The 12137-nt window shown below is 35.8% G+C and overlaps 1 protein-coding gene across 2 annotated transcripts; it reads left to right on the forward strand.

Moving 5' to 3' along the window:
• Positions 1-694: 694 nt before the first annotated feature.
• th (tyrosine hydroxylase) lies at positions 695-11888 on the forward strand. 2 transcript variants are annotated; one of them, XM_051884188.1, is made up of 14 exons: positions 695-1120; positions 2145-2216; positions 2318-2521; positions 3675-3849; positions 3937-4025; positions 4104-4171; positions 4258-4308; positions 4416-4561; positions 6289-6424; positions 6907-6976; positions 7071-7127; positions 7213-7308; positions 7391-7524; positions 9486-11888. In XM_051884188.1, exons 1-14 carry the CDS (start codon positions 1037-1039, stop codon positions 9643-9645), a joined length of 1542 nt encoding a protein of 513 aa, XP_051740148.1. In that variant the 5' UTR covers positions 695-1036; the 3' UTR covers positions 9646-11888. The 2 variants fall into 2 exon arrangements, with proteins under 2 accessions (XP_051740148.1, XP_051740149.1); XM_051884189.1 differs by lacking the exon at positions 2145-2216 and having other exon boundaries at positions 700-1120.
• Positions 11889-12137: the final 249 nt, after the last annotated feature.

Below are 12137 nucleotides of genomic sequence, written 5' to 3' on the forward strand. Positions count from 1 at the left end.
TCCTAGTAATATGTATGCTAATAAGCAACTAGTTAATAGCAGTATTGGACCCTAAACTAAAGTGTTACCAAAATTACTTGTGTAACTTTTCACTTATAAGAATACAAAACCATTTAGCAAACAGACATTTTTGTCATTGGATTTTTTTACTCAAAACCTTGTATGTAAAAATGCTAACCAAAAAAAAAAAAAAAATTATATACACTCTAAATGCTGGGTTAAAAACAACCCAAGTTGGGTTGTAAATGGACAAACCCAGCAATTGGGTTGTTTTAACCCAGCGGTTGGGGTAAATGTTTGCCCAACCTGCTGGGTAATTTTAAAAAATACTATATTGCTGTTTTAAAATGAACCCAAATTAGGTTGGAAATTAAAAATCAAACACATAATTACTAGAGGCAACAATAGTAATCGAAAGGTGAACATTTCTTAATAAGCAATTTAATAAATGTTTATTGTTTAATTATTATTCATTAAACATATTAATAAATGTTAATTTCCAACATACTTTGGGTTCATTTTAAGCGAGCAATACAGTCATTTTTAAACAATAGTTAAGTTAAATAAAACTACCCAGCAGGTTGGGCAAACATTTAACCCAACCGCTGGGTTAAAACAACCCAATTGCTGGGTTTGTCCATTTTCAACCCAACTTGGGTTGTTTTTAACCCAGCATTTTTAGAGTGTAGCATCACTGATATTATTTAGCATATACTTTAATGGGTTAATTCAGGTAAAATCGCTCTTTAAGGTAACAATTTCAGATACAGTGGCAGGTTTTTCATTCATACACTAATAAGTGACAAATGGAAATGACAGACAGTTACGTGGCAAAGAATCGAATTATGAACGAATGGTGTGAGGGGCTTCAAGATGTTCAATGACGGAGAAGGAGGGGGTCAGTTTGACGTCAGTCAAGATAAATTATCTCTATAAATAAGGGGGAAAGAAAGCTACAGATGGAAGTAAGTAACCAGTACTCCCAAGAGAGCACAGTAAGATACCTTCATCTGTCCCGCGCGCGCGTCATCTGAATATGCCGAATTCAAGCAGCTCCACATCTTCCACAAAGAGCATCCGGAGAGCTGCGTCTGAACTCGAGCGCTCAGATTCTATCACGGTAAGAATCTTTTACTTCATTAAATAGCTTTAGAATGGAGGGGGGAAAGGAAAGAAAGAATAATGTGACATTTCCTCCTCGCCAGTCTTTGTAATAATAAAACAGAGATGCTTTTACGCATTAAACTTCATGGGAGTTTGGTCATGAAAATCTATACTGTCTACGATTACATTAATCTCTACAGATGGGCAAATACAGTATTTGGTCACTTAAGACTCACTTTATGTATGAATGTATGAATTTTATTTAATTAGAAAACAAGATACCAAACCAAGTAGCTTTCAGGTTTTTTGTTAAACCTTTACAATAAGGTTCATTAGTTAAACATTAATGTATTGACTAACATGAACTAACCATGAGCAATACATTTGTTACAGTATTTATTAATCATTGTTAATGTTAGTTAATAAAAATCCAGCTGTTCATTGTTTGTTCGTTAGTTCATAGTTAATGTTAACAAATACATTTGTTATGTATTAGTAAATGTTGAAATTAACATTAACTAAGATTAATAAATGTGTAGAAGTATTGTTCATTCTTAGTTAATATTAACTGAAGTAGTTAACTAATGAAACCTTATTGTAAAGGTTTACCGACAAATGTTTATAAATGGAATTATAGCCTACATTATACAAAAAAAACTGTATAATATGCATTATTCAAAATATAATAAATGAATTTTTAATAAAAAAAAAAATGAGGCGTTTATGAAGTTAAAGATCGCCCAGCATTCGTTTTATGTTTAGATGCCTGTTAGTTTGGTATTATCTAATGAAATTAAGTTCATACATTTAATATTTTGAGAAATAATGTTATTAACTACCACTACTTCTCGCATATTGAGTATGGTGTAGCATTTGAGGTGCACATCCATACCGATCTCTACCGTTTTGCTGCGCGTAAATGGAATCTCCGTTTAGATTTACGCACAGCATTACGCGGTGATCAGACGCAAACGCTGTGAAAAGCAGTCTAGAATTGGCTGTAACATCGAGCAAATGATTAAGTCTGAGCTATACGACAGGTTTACATAGACTGCATTGAAGTTCTTATGCGCTTTTGGAGATGTAAATCACCTCCATCTGATGTCCAACAGGTAAGCTAGTCTACATTATCATTTCTAGATTAGATGCATCTTAAAAATAAATAGAAATGGATGTGTCGTCTTAAATGATGTGCGGTCTTCTCTTTGAACAGTCTCAGAAGTTTGTGGGAAGGCGGCAGAGTTTGATCGAGGATGCGCGTAAGGAGCGCGAGGCGGCGGCAGCGGCGGCTGAGGCTGCGGGACTCAACGAGCAGATCGTGTTCGAGGAGAGCGATGGAAAAGCCTTTCTCAGTGTCTTCTTCTCTCTGAGGAGTTCAAAGAGCCCAGCGCTGTCCCGCACTCTCAAGGTCTTTGAGGTAAAACAGATGCATTTTTTGTTTGTTTGTTTGTTTGTTTGTTTCTGCAAAAGATTTTAGACCAGATATCATGAAGAAAGAAATGCTTTTGGGAATATCTTAAGCAATTTGGGTTCTTATTCTCACGTTAGAATCCTTTAGGACTGTTTTAAATTCCTACGTTTTTTCACGTACTACTTAGTCTTTGATTTGAAATATAAATTATTAGTTATTTAAGTTAAATATCAAACAAAATGTATTGCAAAATGTACGGTACGTTGCGCATGTAACAGTAAGATTAAAATATTAGACAGAGTAAAATATTAAATGTACATTTAATATATTATTCTAAATTCTTTGTCTAAAAGTGTATAAAATGTAATCTAAATTCTAAATATGTTTTCCTTCATGTAACAACAAAATGCAAAATTGTTGCAAATTAATGGATCTATTTATAATTTTTCATTTATTAATATTTAATATGAAAATGTAAATATGTATATTATTACATTTACTTATATAAATACATTTAAAAAATCAATGTTATAAATAGTTTTGGTCACTCTTTAGTTCTAACTTACTTCTAAACTTCTAATTTACTGCTTATTAATAGTTAGTAAGGTAGTTGTTGTAGTGGTTATGTTTAGGTGTGAGGTACACTGTAAAAAATATATTTTTATGATTTGTTATCACAACATTTTTTCTTTTGTCAAATCAACTTAGATAATTCATGTGGTTCAGATAACATAATAGTTTGAGTATAGTTTCTGATTAAATCAATCGCCTTCATTGTATTAACTCAAATTTTTAATTTCAATTCACTCAATTTTAAGGCAACCAGGTAACTTACTTTTTTAAGTTAAACCAACAATTCTTTTTTACAGTGTAGGGCTGTAGAATATGGTTATGCAGAATAAGGCATTAATATGTGCCTTATAAGTACTAATTAACAGCCAGTAACATGCAAGCTAATAAGCAACTAGTTAATAGTGAGAATTGGTCTCCAAACTAAAGTGTTACCAGAGTTTTTATATATTAAACAATTAAAAGTTGAACACCATAAAGAAAAATTACATTTTCACTTTCCTAATGGCAGTATTACTAAAATATGTGCATTAATTTCTAGTATTTTCTTTTGAATTTTATTGTAATGTTCAACTACTGAATACCCCAGACATTTGAAGCCAAGATCCACCATCTTGAGACCAGACCCAGCCGAAAACCAAAGGACGGCTTGGAGGATCTGGAGTATTATGTTCAGTGTGAGGTGCACCTTTCAGACGTCAGTACGCTGGTCAGCTCTCTAAAGAGAAGTGCAGAGGACGTCAAAACCACAAAAGAGGTCAAATGTGCGTCTATTAAAATGTAATGTTCCTATGTTTTTCCTTTTCCATATATGAATGTCATTTATCCGTAGTACTTTTGTCTTTCTTCAGTCCATTGGTTTCCCAGAAAAATTGCTGAATTGGATAGATGCCATCATCTTGTTACCAAATTTGATCCCGATCTGGATCAGGACCATCCAGTAAGTGTTGGAATAGCTTCTCCTTTCTAATAAAATAAAAATATATTTGATTACCCAAATTCTGTCATGTCTTCACAGGGATTCACTGACCCTGTTTACAGAAAACGACGGAAGATGATTGGAGACATTGCCTTCAAATATAAACAGTATGTTGCAACAATGTTTACCATGCAGTGTTTGCCTCTCTGGACATGTTGGCACAGATATTTGATTGATAATTGTCTCTTTCCAGTGGAGAATCGATTCCTAGAGTTGAGTATACGGAAGAGGAGATCGGAACATGGTGCGTTTGTGCCGAAATACACAACCAATCCTAAAAGAACACAGCCAGAGATCCTTGAATTGTGTTTTCCATTCAAACTTCTCATATGCAACTAAATGTTTGTGCAGGCGAGAAGTGTACTCCACCCTCAGAGATCTGTACACAACCCATGCCTGTAGTGAACATTTAGAGGCTTTCCGGTTACTGGAGAAACACTGTGGCTACAGTCCCAATAACATCCCTCAGCTGGAGGATGTGTCCCGCTTCTTAAAAGGTACCAATCAAATTATAGCACAGCCAGAAAACAGTGCAACCCGTACGTCACTCAACATGATATTTAATATACCAAATCATGTTTTGTTACTGTAAATATTCTTCAGTACTGCCAGTAACAGAAAACATCGCAATATACTAAAATCTTTTGGATCAGCTAGAAGACATTAGCAACCTCATAGCCATGCCACAGCATCCACCCAGTGACTGCATACTAACACCCAGAGCATTCACATAGCAACACCCTAGTAACCCACCCCGAAAATCCTAGGAACCACCCAAAACACCAACAGCAATAGTAACCAATCAGAACACCTGCCTAGCAATGTCATAACAGTCACCTAGAACAACCTAGCAACCACATAGCAACACCTTGGCAACCATCCAGAACTCCCTCACAACCACTTAGAACACATTGGCAACCTCATAGGCATTTCACAGCAACCACTCAGCAACTACATACCAAAAACACTGGTAAACACCCAGGACACATTAGCAACTCTATAAGAATGTTCTATTAACCACCTAGTAATGCCATAGCAACCACCTAGAACACCACAGCAACCACATAGCCAATAGAAACTGCCCAGAACACCCTAGTAATGGCATAGTGTTGCCATTGCCACTCAGAACACCTGCATAGCAATTTCATAGCAATCACCTAGGACAGTCTAGCAACAGCATAGCAACACCTGGCAACCACCCAGAACCCCCTAACAACCACCTAGAACACCTTAGCAACCTCATGCCAGAGCAACCACCCAGCGACTGCATACTAACACCCAAAGCATCCACATAGCAACACCATAGCAACCCACCCCGAAAATCCTAGGACCACCCAAAACACCATAGGAACCGCATAGCAATGCCATAGTAACCACTCAGAACACCTGCTTAGCAATGTCATAGCAGTCACCTAGAACAACCTAGAAACCACATGGCAACACCTTGGCAACCACGCAGAACTCCCTCACAACCACTTAAAACACCTTGGCAACCTCATAGCAATGCCACAGCAACCACTCAGCAACTACATACCAAAAACCCTGGCAAACACCCAGGACACCTTCGCAACTCCATAACAATGTGCTAGCAACCACCCAGAACACCCTAGCAACCACACAGCCAATAGAAAGTGCCTGAAACATCCACATAGCAACACCCTAGCAATCTACCCCGAAAATCATAGAAACCACCAAAAACACCATAGGAACCGCATAGCAATTCCATAGTAACCACTCAGAACACATGCTTAGCAATGTCCTAGCAGTCACCTAGAACACCCTAGCAACCACATAGCAACACCTTGGCAACCACCCAGAAATCCCTTGCAACCATTTAGAACTCCTTGGCAACCTCATAGGCATTTCACAGCAACCACTCAGCAACTACATACCAAAAACACTGGCAAACACCCAGGACACATTAGAAATTCCATAAGAATGTGCTATCAACCACCTAGTAATGCTATAGCAACCACCTAGAACACCCTAGTAACCACATAGCCAATAAAAACTGCCCAGAACATCCACATAGCAACACCCTTGCAACATCCCAGAACACCATAGGAATGGCATCGCAATACCAGTCAACACCTGGATAACAATGTCATAGCAATCACCAAGGACAGTCAAGCAACAGCATAGCAACACCCTAGCAACCAGACCGAATGATGGTGATGAGTTTGGCACAGTCAAGCACCTCTCTCTCTCTTTCTCATGTCTAAAGAGCGCACAGGATTTCAGCTGAGGCCAGTGGCAGGACTCCTCTCTGCGCGAGACTTTTTGGCCAGCCTGGCCTTCCGTGTGTTCCAGTGTACGCAGTACATACGGCACGCCTCCTCCCCCATGCACTCCCCTGAACCGTAAGAGAATTCCTGTCACATTTACATTTTACATTTATGAGAACACTTCCTGTTTATTAAGCATTTGATTTACATCCAGACATAGGCTAACTGCTTAGTACATGCTGAAACACTGCAACCTAGTAAAGCTGTATGCCAAATACAATAAAAGGTGCTAAAATAAAAAGCTTGAATACTAAAAATAAATAAAATAATAAAAAGATTTAGTAATAGTACTTATTACGAAAATAATATACTGTAAAAGAATATACTTAAGTGCAAACTGATAGCAATGTTTTCAGAGACTTAACTGCATGCTAATTGAAATTAAATGAAGATGTATCATAATTTAAATATTAAATTCAAAGATATTACATGTGGTTAGTGTATGTAATTGTACCTTGTATTATACAATGTGTAATTGTACATGCATTATACAAAAGTGTGAAAATAATGGCACAGTCACTAATAATCATAATTATTTTATATCTTTTCCTTTCCAGGGATTGTGTCCATGAACTTCTTGGACATGTGCCGATATTGGCTGATAGAACATTTGCACAGTTTTCTCAGGTAAAAAAAAAAAAAAGATATATATAATATTTCCATATTTCCTTACATCTTCAATCTTGGATCTATGTCCTGAAATCTCTCTATGTCTTCTCAGAGTATTGGTCTGGCCTCTCTTGGAGCTTCTGAGGAAGATATTGAGAAACTGTCAACAGTACGTACAAAGCATCTCACATCTTATCAAACTCTTCTGTTGTACTAAAAACACTGAATGTGTTTGTTCTGAATGTGTTTTTCAGCTGTATTGGTTCACGGTGGAGTTTGGACTGTGTAAGCAAGGAGGGAAGATCAAAGCGTATGGGGCAGGACTGCTGTCGTCTTTTGGCGAGCTGGTGGTTGGTGGAGTTTATCAAAAGAATTACTTTGCTGCTTTTTATGACGAATGTGTTTGACATTTAATGTTGTCCACTTTTTCAGCACTCTCTCTCAGATGAGCCAGAGATACGGGAATTTGACCCGGACATTGTAGCTGTTCAGCCATACCAAGACCAAACGTACCAGCCCGTCTATTTTGTGTCGGAGAGCTTCACAGATGCTACAGAGAAACTGAGGTGAGCTGCATCAAAAATACTCTGTTGCTGTCAGTATCGTAGGTTTGAATGAAAATAAGTTGTAAATAAATCCAGTAATAAAATAAGTAAATAAATAATAAATAATAATAATAATAATAATAATAATAAAAAGTGTAAATAAATATTTTAAATATTTTATATTAGTCCATGCTCACTAATAAAATAAAAATAGGATATTTATTGCATACATTTTGCATTTTTGTCTTTATTTTTATTTGCAAATAATTTCAAGAGTTATTTATAAAAGGTGTTAAAAAAGAAAGAAAAGATAAAAGAAAAGATACTGTAAGCAAATTTAAATAATGTACTGTATGTATGATGATAAAAAACATACAGCACACAATTACATTCTCAGAATGAATTAATGAATTTATTTATTATAAAATGAAAGTTGCTAAAACAAAAAACAACTAAAAAGATACTGTAAGCAATTTTATATCATGCATGTATGACAATAAAACTTAACAGTGTACAATTACATTCTCTGTAATTAAAAATGTAATTAATGAATGAAAATAAATAAATATAATTCTTTTTTAATTTGTGTCAAAAAAATTAACAAACATATTAAAATAGTCCATAAAACAAATGTTCACAAATAAAATAAAAATAGGATTATTACATACATTTGCATTTTTGTCTTTGTTTGCAATCAAGTGATTGCTGTTTGTTACTGAATTTTGGTAAAAGCTTCATTTATTTACTTTATTTGATAAATGATGGATGGATGGATGGATGGATGATAGATGATGGATGATTGATGGATGTATGGATGGATGGATGGATGATGGATGATGGATGGATGATGGATGGATGGATGAATGGATGGATGATTGATGGATGGATGGATGGATGGATGGATGGAAGATGGATGAATGGATGATGGATGGATGGATGGATGATTGATGGATGGATGGATGGATGGATGGATGGAAGATGGATGAATGGATGAATGGATGGATGGATGGATGGATGGATGGATGGAAGATGGATAAATGGATGGATGGATGGATGGATGGATGGATGATTGATGGATGGATGGATGGATGAATGGATGGATGATTGATGGATGGATGGATGATTGGAAGATGGATGAATGGATGATGGATGGATGGATGGATGGATGGATGATAGATGATGGATGGATGGATGGATGGATGATGGATGATAGATGGATGGATGGATGAATGATGGATGATGGATGGAAGATGGATGAATGGATGATTGATGGATGGATGATTGATGGATGGATGGATGGATGGATGATTGATGGATGGATGATTGATGGATGGATGATTGATTGATGGATGAATGGATGATTGATGGATGGATGATTCATGGATGGATGGATGGATAATTGATGGATGGATGGATGATTGGTTGACTGATTGATTGATTGATGGATGGATGGATGGATGGATGATGGATGGATGATGATGATTTATGATGGATGGATGATTGATGGATGGATGATGGATGCTTGATGGATGGATGATGGATGATTGATGGATGGATGATTCATGGATGGATGAATGAATGAATGAATGAATGAATGAATGATGGATGGATGGATGGATGAATGAATGAATGAATGATTGATGGATGGATGGATGGATGATTCATTGATGGATGGATTGACTGATGCATCACATGTCCATGGACATTTTAATGAAGTCTTTAAATGAATACTAATTAATATTTGAAATAGTTTTAGATTGCATAAAGCATATCACACCACAGGACATGCCAACTTTTCAAAAGTATTTTATTTTATTTCATTCATTCATTCATTTTCTAACTTATTTTATCTTATTTCAAAACACATTTTGCAAAGATTAAATTACTCCTTAAAAATCATTACATTATACATTATCATTTAATTTATTGTCTTAATTGTTTCTATAACAATAATTACACAAATTTTTTGTTCTGTAAAACAGAGCGTACGTGACCCGCATCAAGAGACCGTTTTCTGTGCGGTTTGACCCGTACACAGACAGCATAGAAGTGCTGGACAACCCTCTGAAGATCCAGCAAGGGCTGGAGACCATCAAAGACGAACTGAAGATTCTCACGGACGCACTGAATGTGTTGGCTTGATCCTGCCACGAGGAGCCAATCAGCTCTCCCGTTCCTCTATGCTTCACATGTGACGTCGTTCTCATCGTTATGCTGTGTGTCTTTGTCTATATCTGCTGCTACAGACGTCGTTGCTTTTAAAACACTGAGTGCCAACTTCAAAACCTCATGTTGGAACTTGATACCACAAACCTTAAAGGGATAGTTCACCCAAAAATGGAATTTCTATCATCAATTACTCACCGGTTCCAAAAAAGTTCGCATTTCTTTCTTCTGCCGAACATCAATATTTTGAAGAAAGTCTGTAACCAAACATTTTAAACAAACTTCAATTGTATAGTCAAAACATACAATGAAAGTCAATGGGAACCAAAATTTCTTCAAAATTTTCTTTCATGTTCCACAAAAGAAAGTCACACAGATTTTTAGAACGACGAGAGTAAATGATGACAGAATTTTTATTTTTGATCTCTGGATTAATGGATCACTCTGTGACTAAAGAGAAATTGTGTCAACTTGACATATAAATTATACCCAGTGTAAATTAAGCTATTAAGGGGCCGTTTACACGACACCATTTTCAACTAAAAACGGAAAACTTTTTATGCGTTTTAGTCACTCATTTATATGACAACGGCATTTTGGGGGCCTGAAAACTCCAATTTATGAAAACATGTTTTAAAGTGCAAGTTTTTGAAAACAATACTGTTATTGTCTCCGTGTAAACTACAAAAACGGTGACGTCATACGCATGTGTATTACCAAAGTCCCATTCAAGTAAAGTCTGTTCATTCGGCGGCCATATTTGCAACGCCTCCGGGCAGCTATTTTGGACATCCAAGACCAAGCCCTATCTATTTGAATGGGGGAATCCTGAAATCTCAAAAACTGCTTTGCGAACTCACAATTAAATTACATATTTCAAATCAGCAACAAAATCTGACATGAACTGTCCCATTAATGTTGTTTCTTATGCTCAAATAGCGTTAAAAAAGCTTATTTTTTCAGGCTAGACGCGCCAATGTGCATGTGCGAGTCCTCTTTCACTATTGTATGATGTTTATTACATTAAGTGCACAAAAACAAGCTTGAAATATAAAATGAATGCCTATGTTTTGCATAATAAAACAAACTAAAAACAGATATTGGAAGCAAAAAACATACATAATATAATATAAGCTAAGCTAGCAGGCTAATTGGGTAGATGTATGCTATGCTAGTACATAAGCTAACTAAAAAACAGTAAGAAAGAGAAATGCTTGATTTCACAACCTATAGCTTCAGTTATATACTAGTAGGTTATATGAACCTTGTAATTTATAATGGTCATTATAATGCATTTTAAAAGATATAAATCATAACATGATTTTGCAGGAATTATAATCAGGCGCTAAAAATACATCCCATTAAAAGTCCGTTGAACAAATGGGATCACTCGGAGTCCTAAAGGAGACCCGATTCCTGGGGGGAAATCGATTTCTCACCACCCCGGAGCCTCAAACGACAGCTGCTGTGACGCAGTGACTTTATCAATCAGCCATTGGCTCTTTTACTTAGAAGGCGGGGCGTATTCTGCCATATTGCACGTTGCAGTTTCTCCCATTCATAACTAATAGGAGAGAACCGTATTTCTATAGTCGTTGGTATTACGTGTTCAGTCTAAAGGCACATAGTGTTTCTTTACAAAGTAACATCGCCATCTACTGGCCTGGCAGCAGAATACAATCATTTTTACAGATCCGTGTGAACGGGGTTCGATTTGACTGTATGAGAAAACACAAAGGAAAACGTTTTCCGTTTTTTGGTACATCATTGACGGGTAAACGTACCCTGAAGCTATTGAAGACAAAAATTATTTATGAAATATCACCAGATGAAGCACTATACAAAAAAAATAAATAAAATAAAATAAATAAATAAATAATAAAATATAAAAATATGTACAGTATATAATCAAATATGTATAATCAATACAAATTGAATGTATGAGTATTCCAAATATATTCCAAAAATAATACATTGAGCTGATGTATTGTCGTACAGATGGTAGAAATATTTTATTAATAACAGCGAATCATTCATAAAAAATACTGGCCTACTGATTGGTGCCTGTTTATATTCATCTTTCTCCAGAAAATATGAAACATAAATACTAGTCTATCTCTGCAAACAATGGCATTAAAGTGAAATAAAGTTGCAAGAAAACTGCGTAATGCAAATTGGATATTATGTGCTATATTATAAAGAAATATCTTTGAAAAATATCCCAAACTACTCTTGTGGTTTACTTTCTGACTTTCATAGTTTCATAAATGCTTTTCACAGGGAAAGTACATTGGTTTCAGAAGGCTAGATTAGAAAATAGTAGGTATTCTTGATACATTTGTCTGAGTTTGTTTTAAATAAAACAACCACCACCAGATGGTAGTCTAAGCATATGTGTAGGTGAGGCGTCCAACAAGAGCACTTTTTTTATATTATGGACAGCATAATGACTAGGGCTTTTGTAAGGG

Source organism: Ctenopharyngodon idella, chromosome 24, assembly GCF_019924925.1.
Source record: "Ctenopharyngodon idella isolate HZGC_01 chromosome 24, HZGC01, whole genome shotgun sequence".
Classification (NCBI taxonomy): domain Eukaryota; kingdom Metazoa; phylum Chordata; class Actinopteri; order Cypriniformes; family Xenocyprididae; genus Ctenopharyngodon; species Ctenopharyngodon idella.

What these genes read in the sequence shown, in the direction of transcription:
- th (XM_051884188.1), top strand. Translation starts at nt 1,037, where the DNA reads ATGCCGAATTCAAGCAGCTCCACATCTTCCACAAAGAGCATCCGGAGA. An exon ending in ATCTGGATCAGGACCATCCA is followed by an intron (nt 4,026 to 4,103) that starts GTAAGTGTTGGA and finishes ATGTCTTCACAG; the next exon opens with GGATTCACTGACCCTGTTTA. An exon ending in CCCATGCACTCCCCTGAACC is followed by an intron (nt 6,425 to 6,906) that starts GTAAGAGAATTC and finishes TTTCCTTTCCAG; the next exon opens with GGATTGTGTCCATGAACTTC.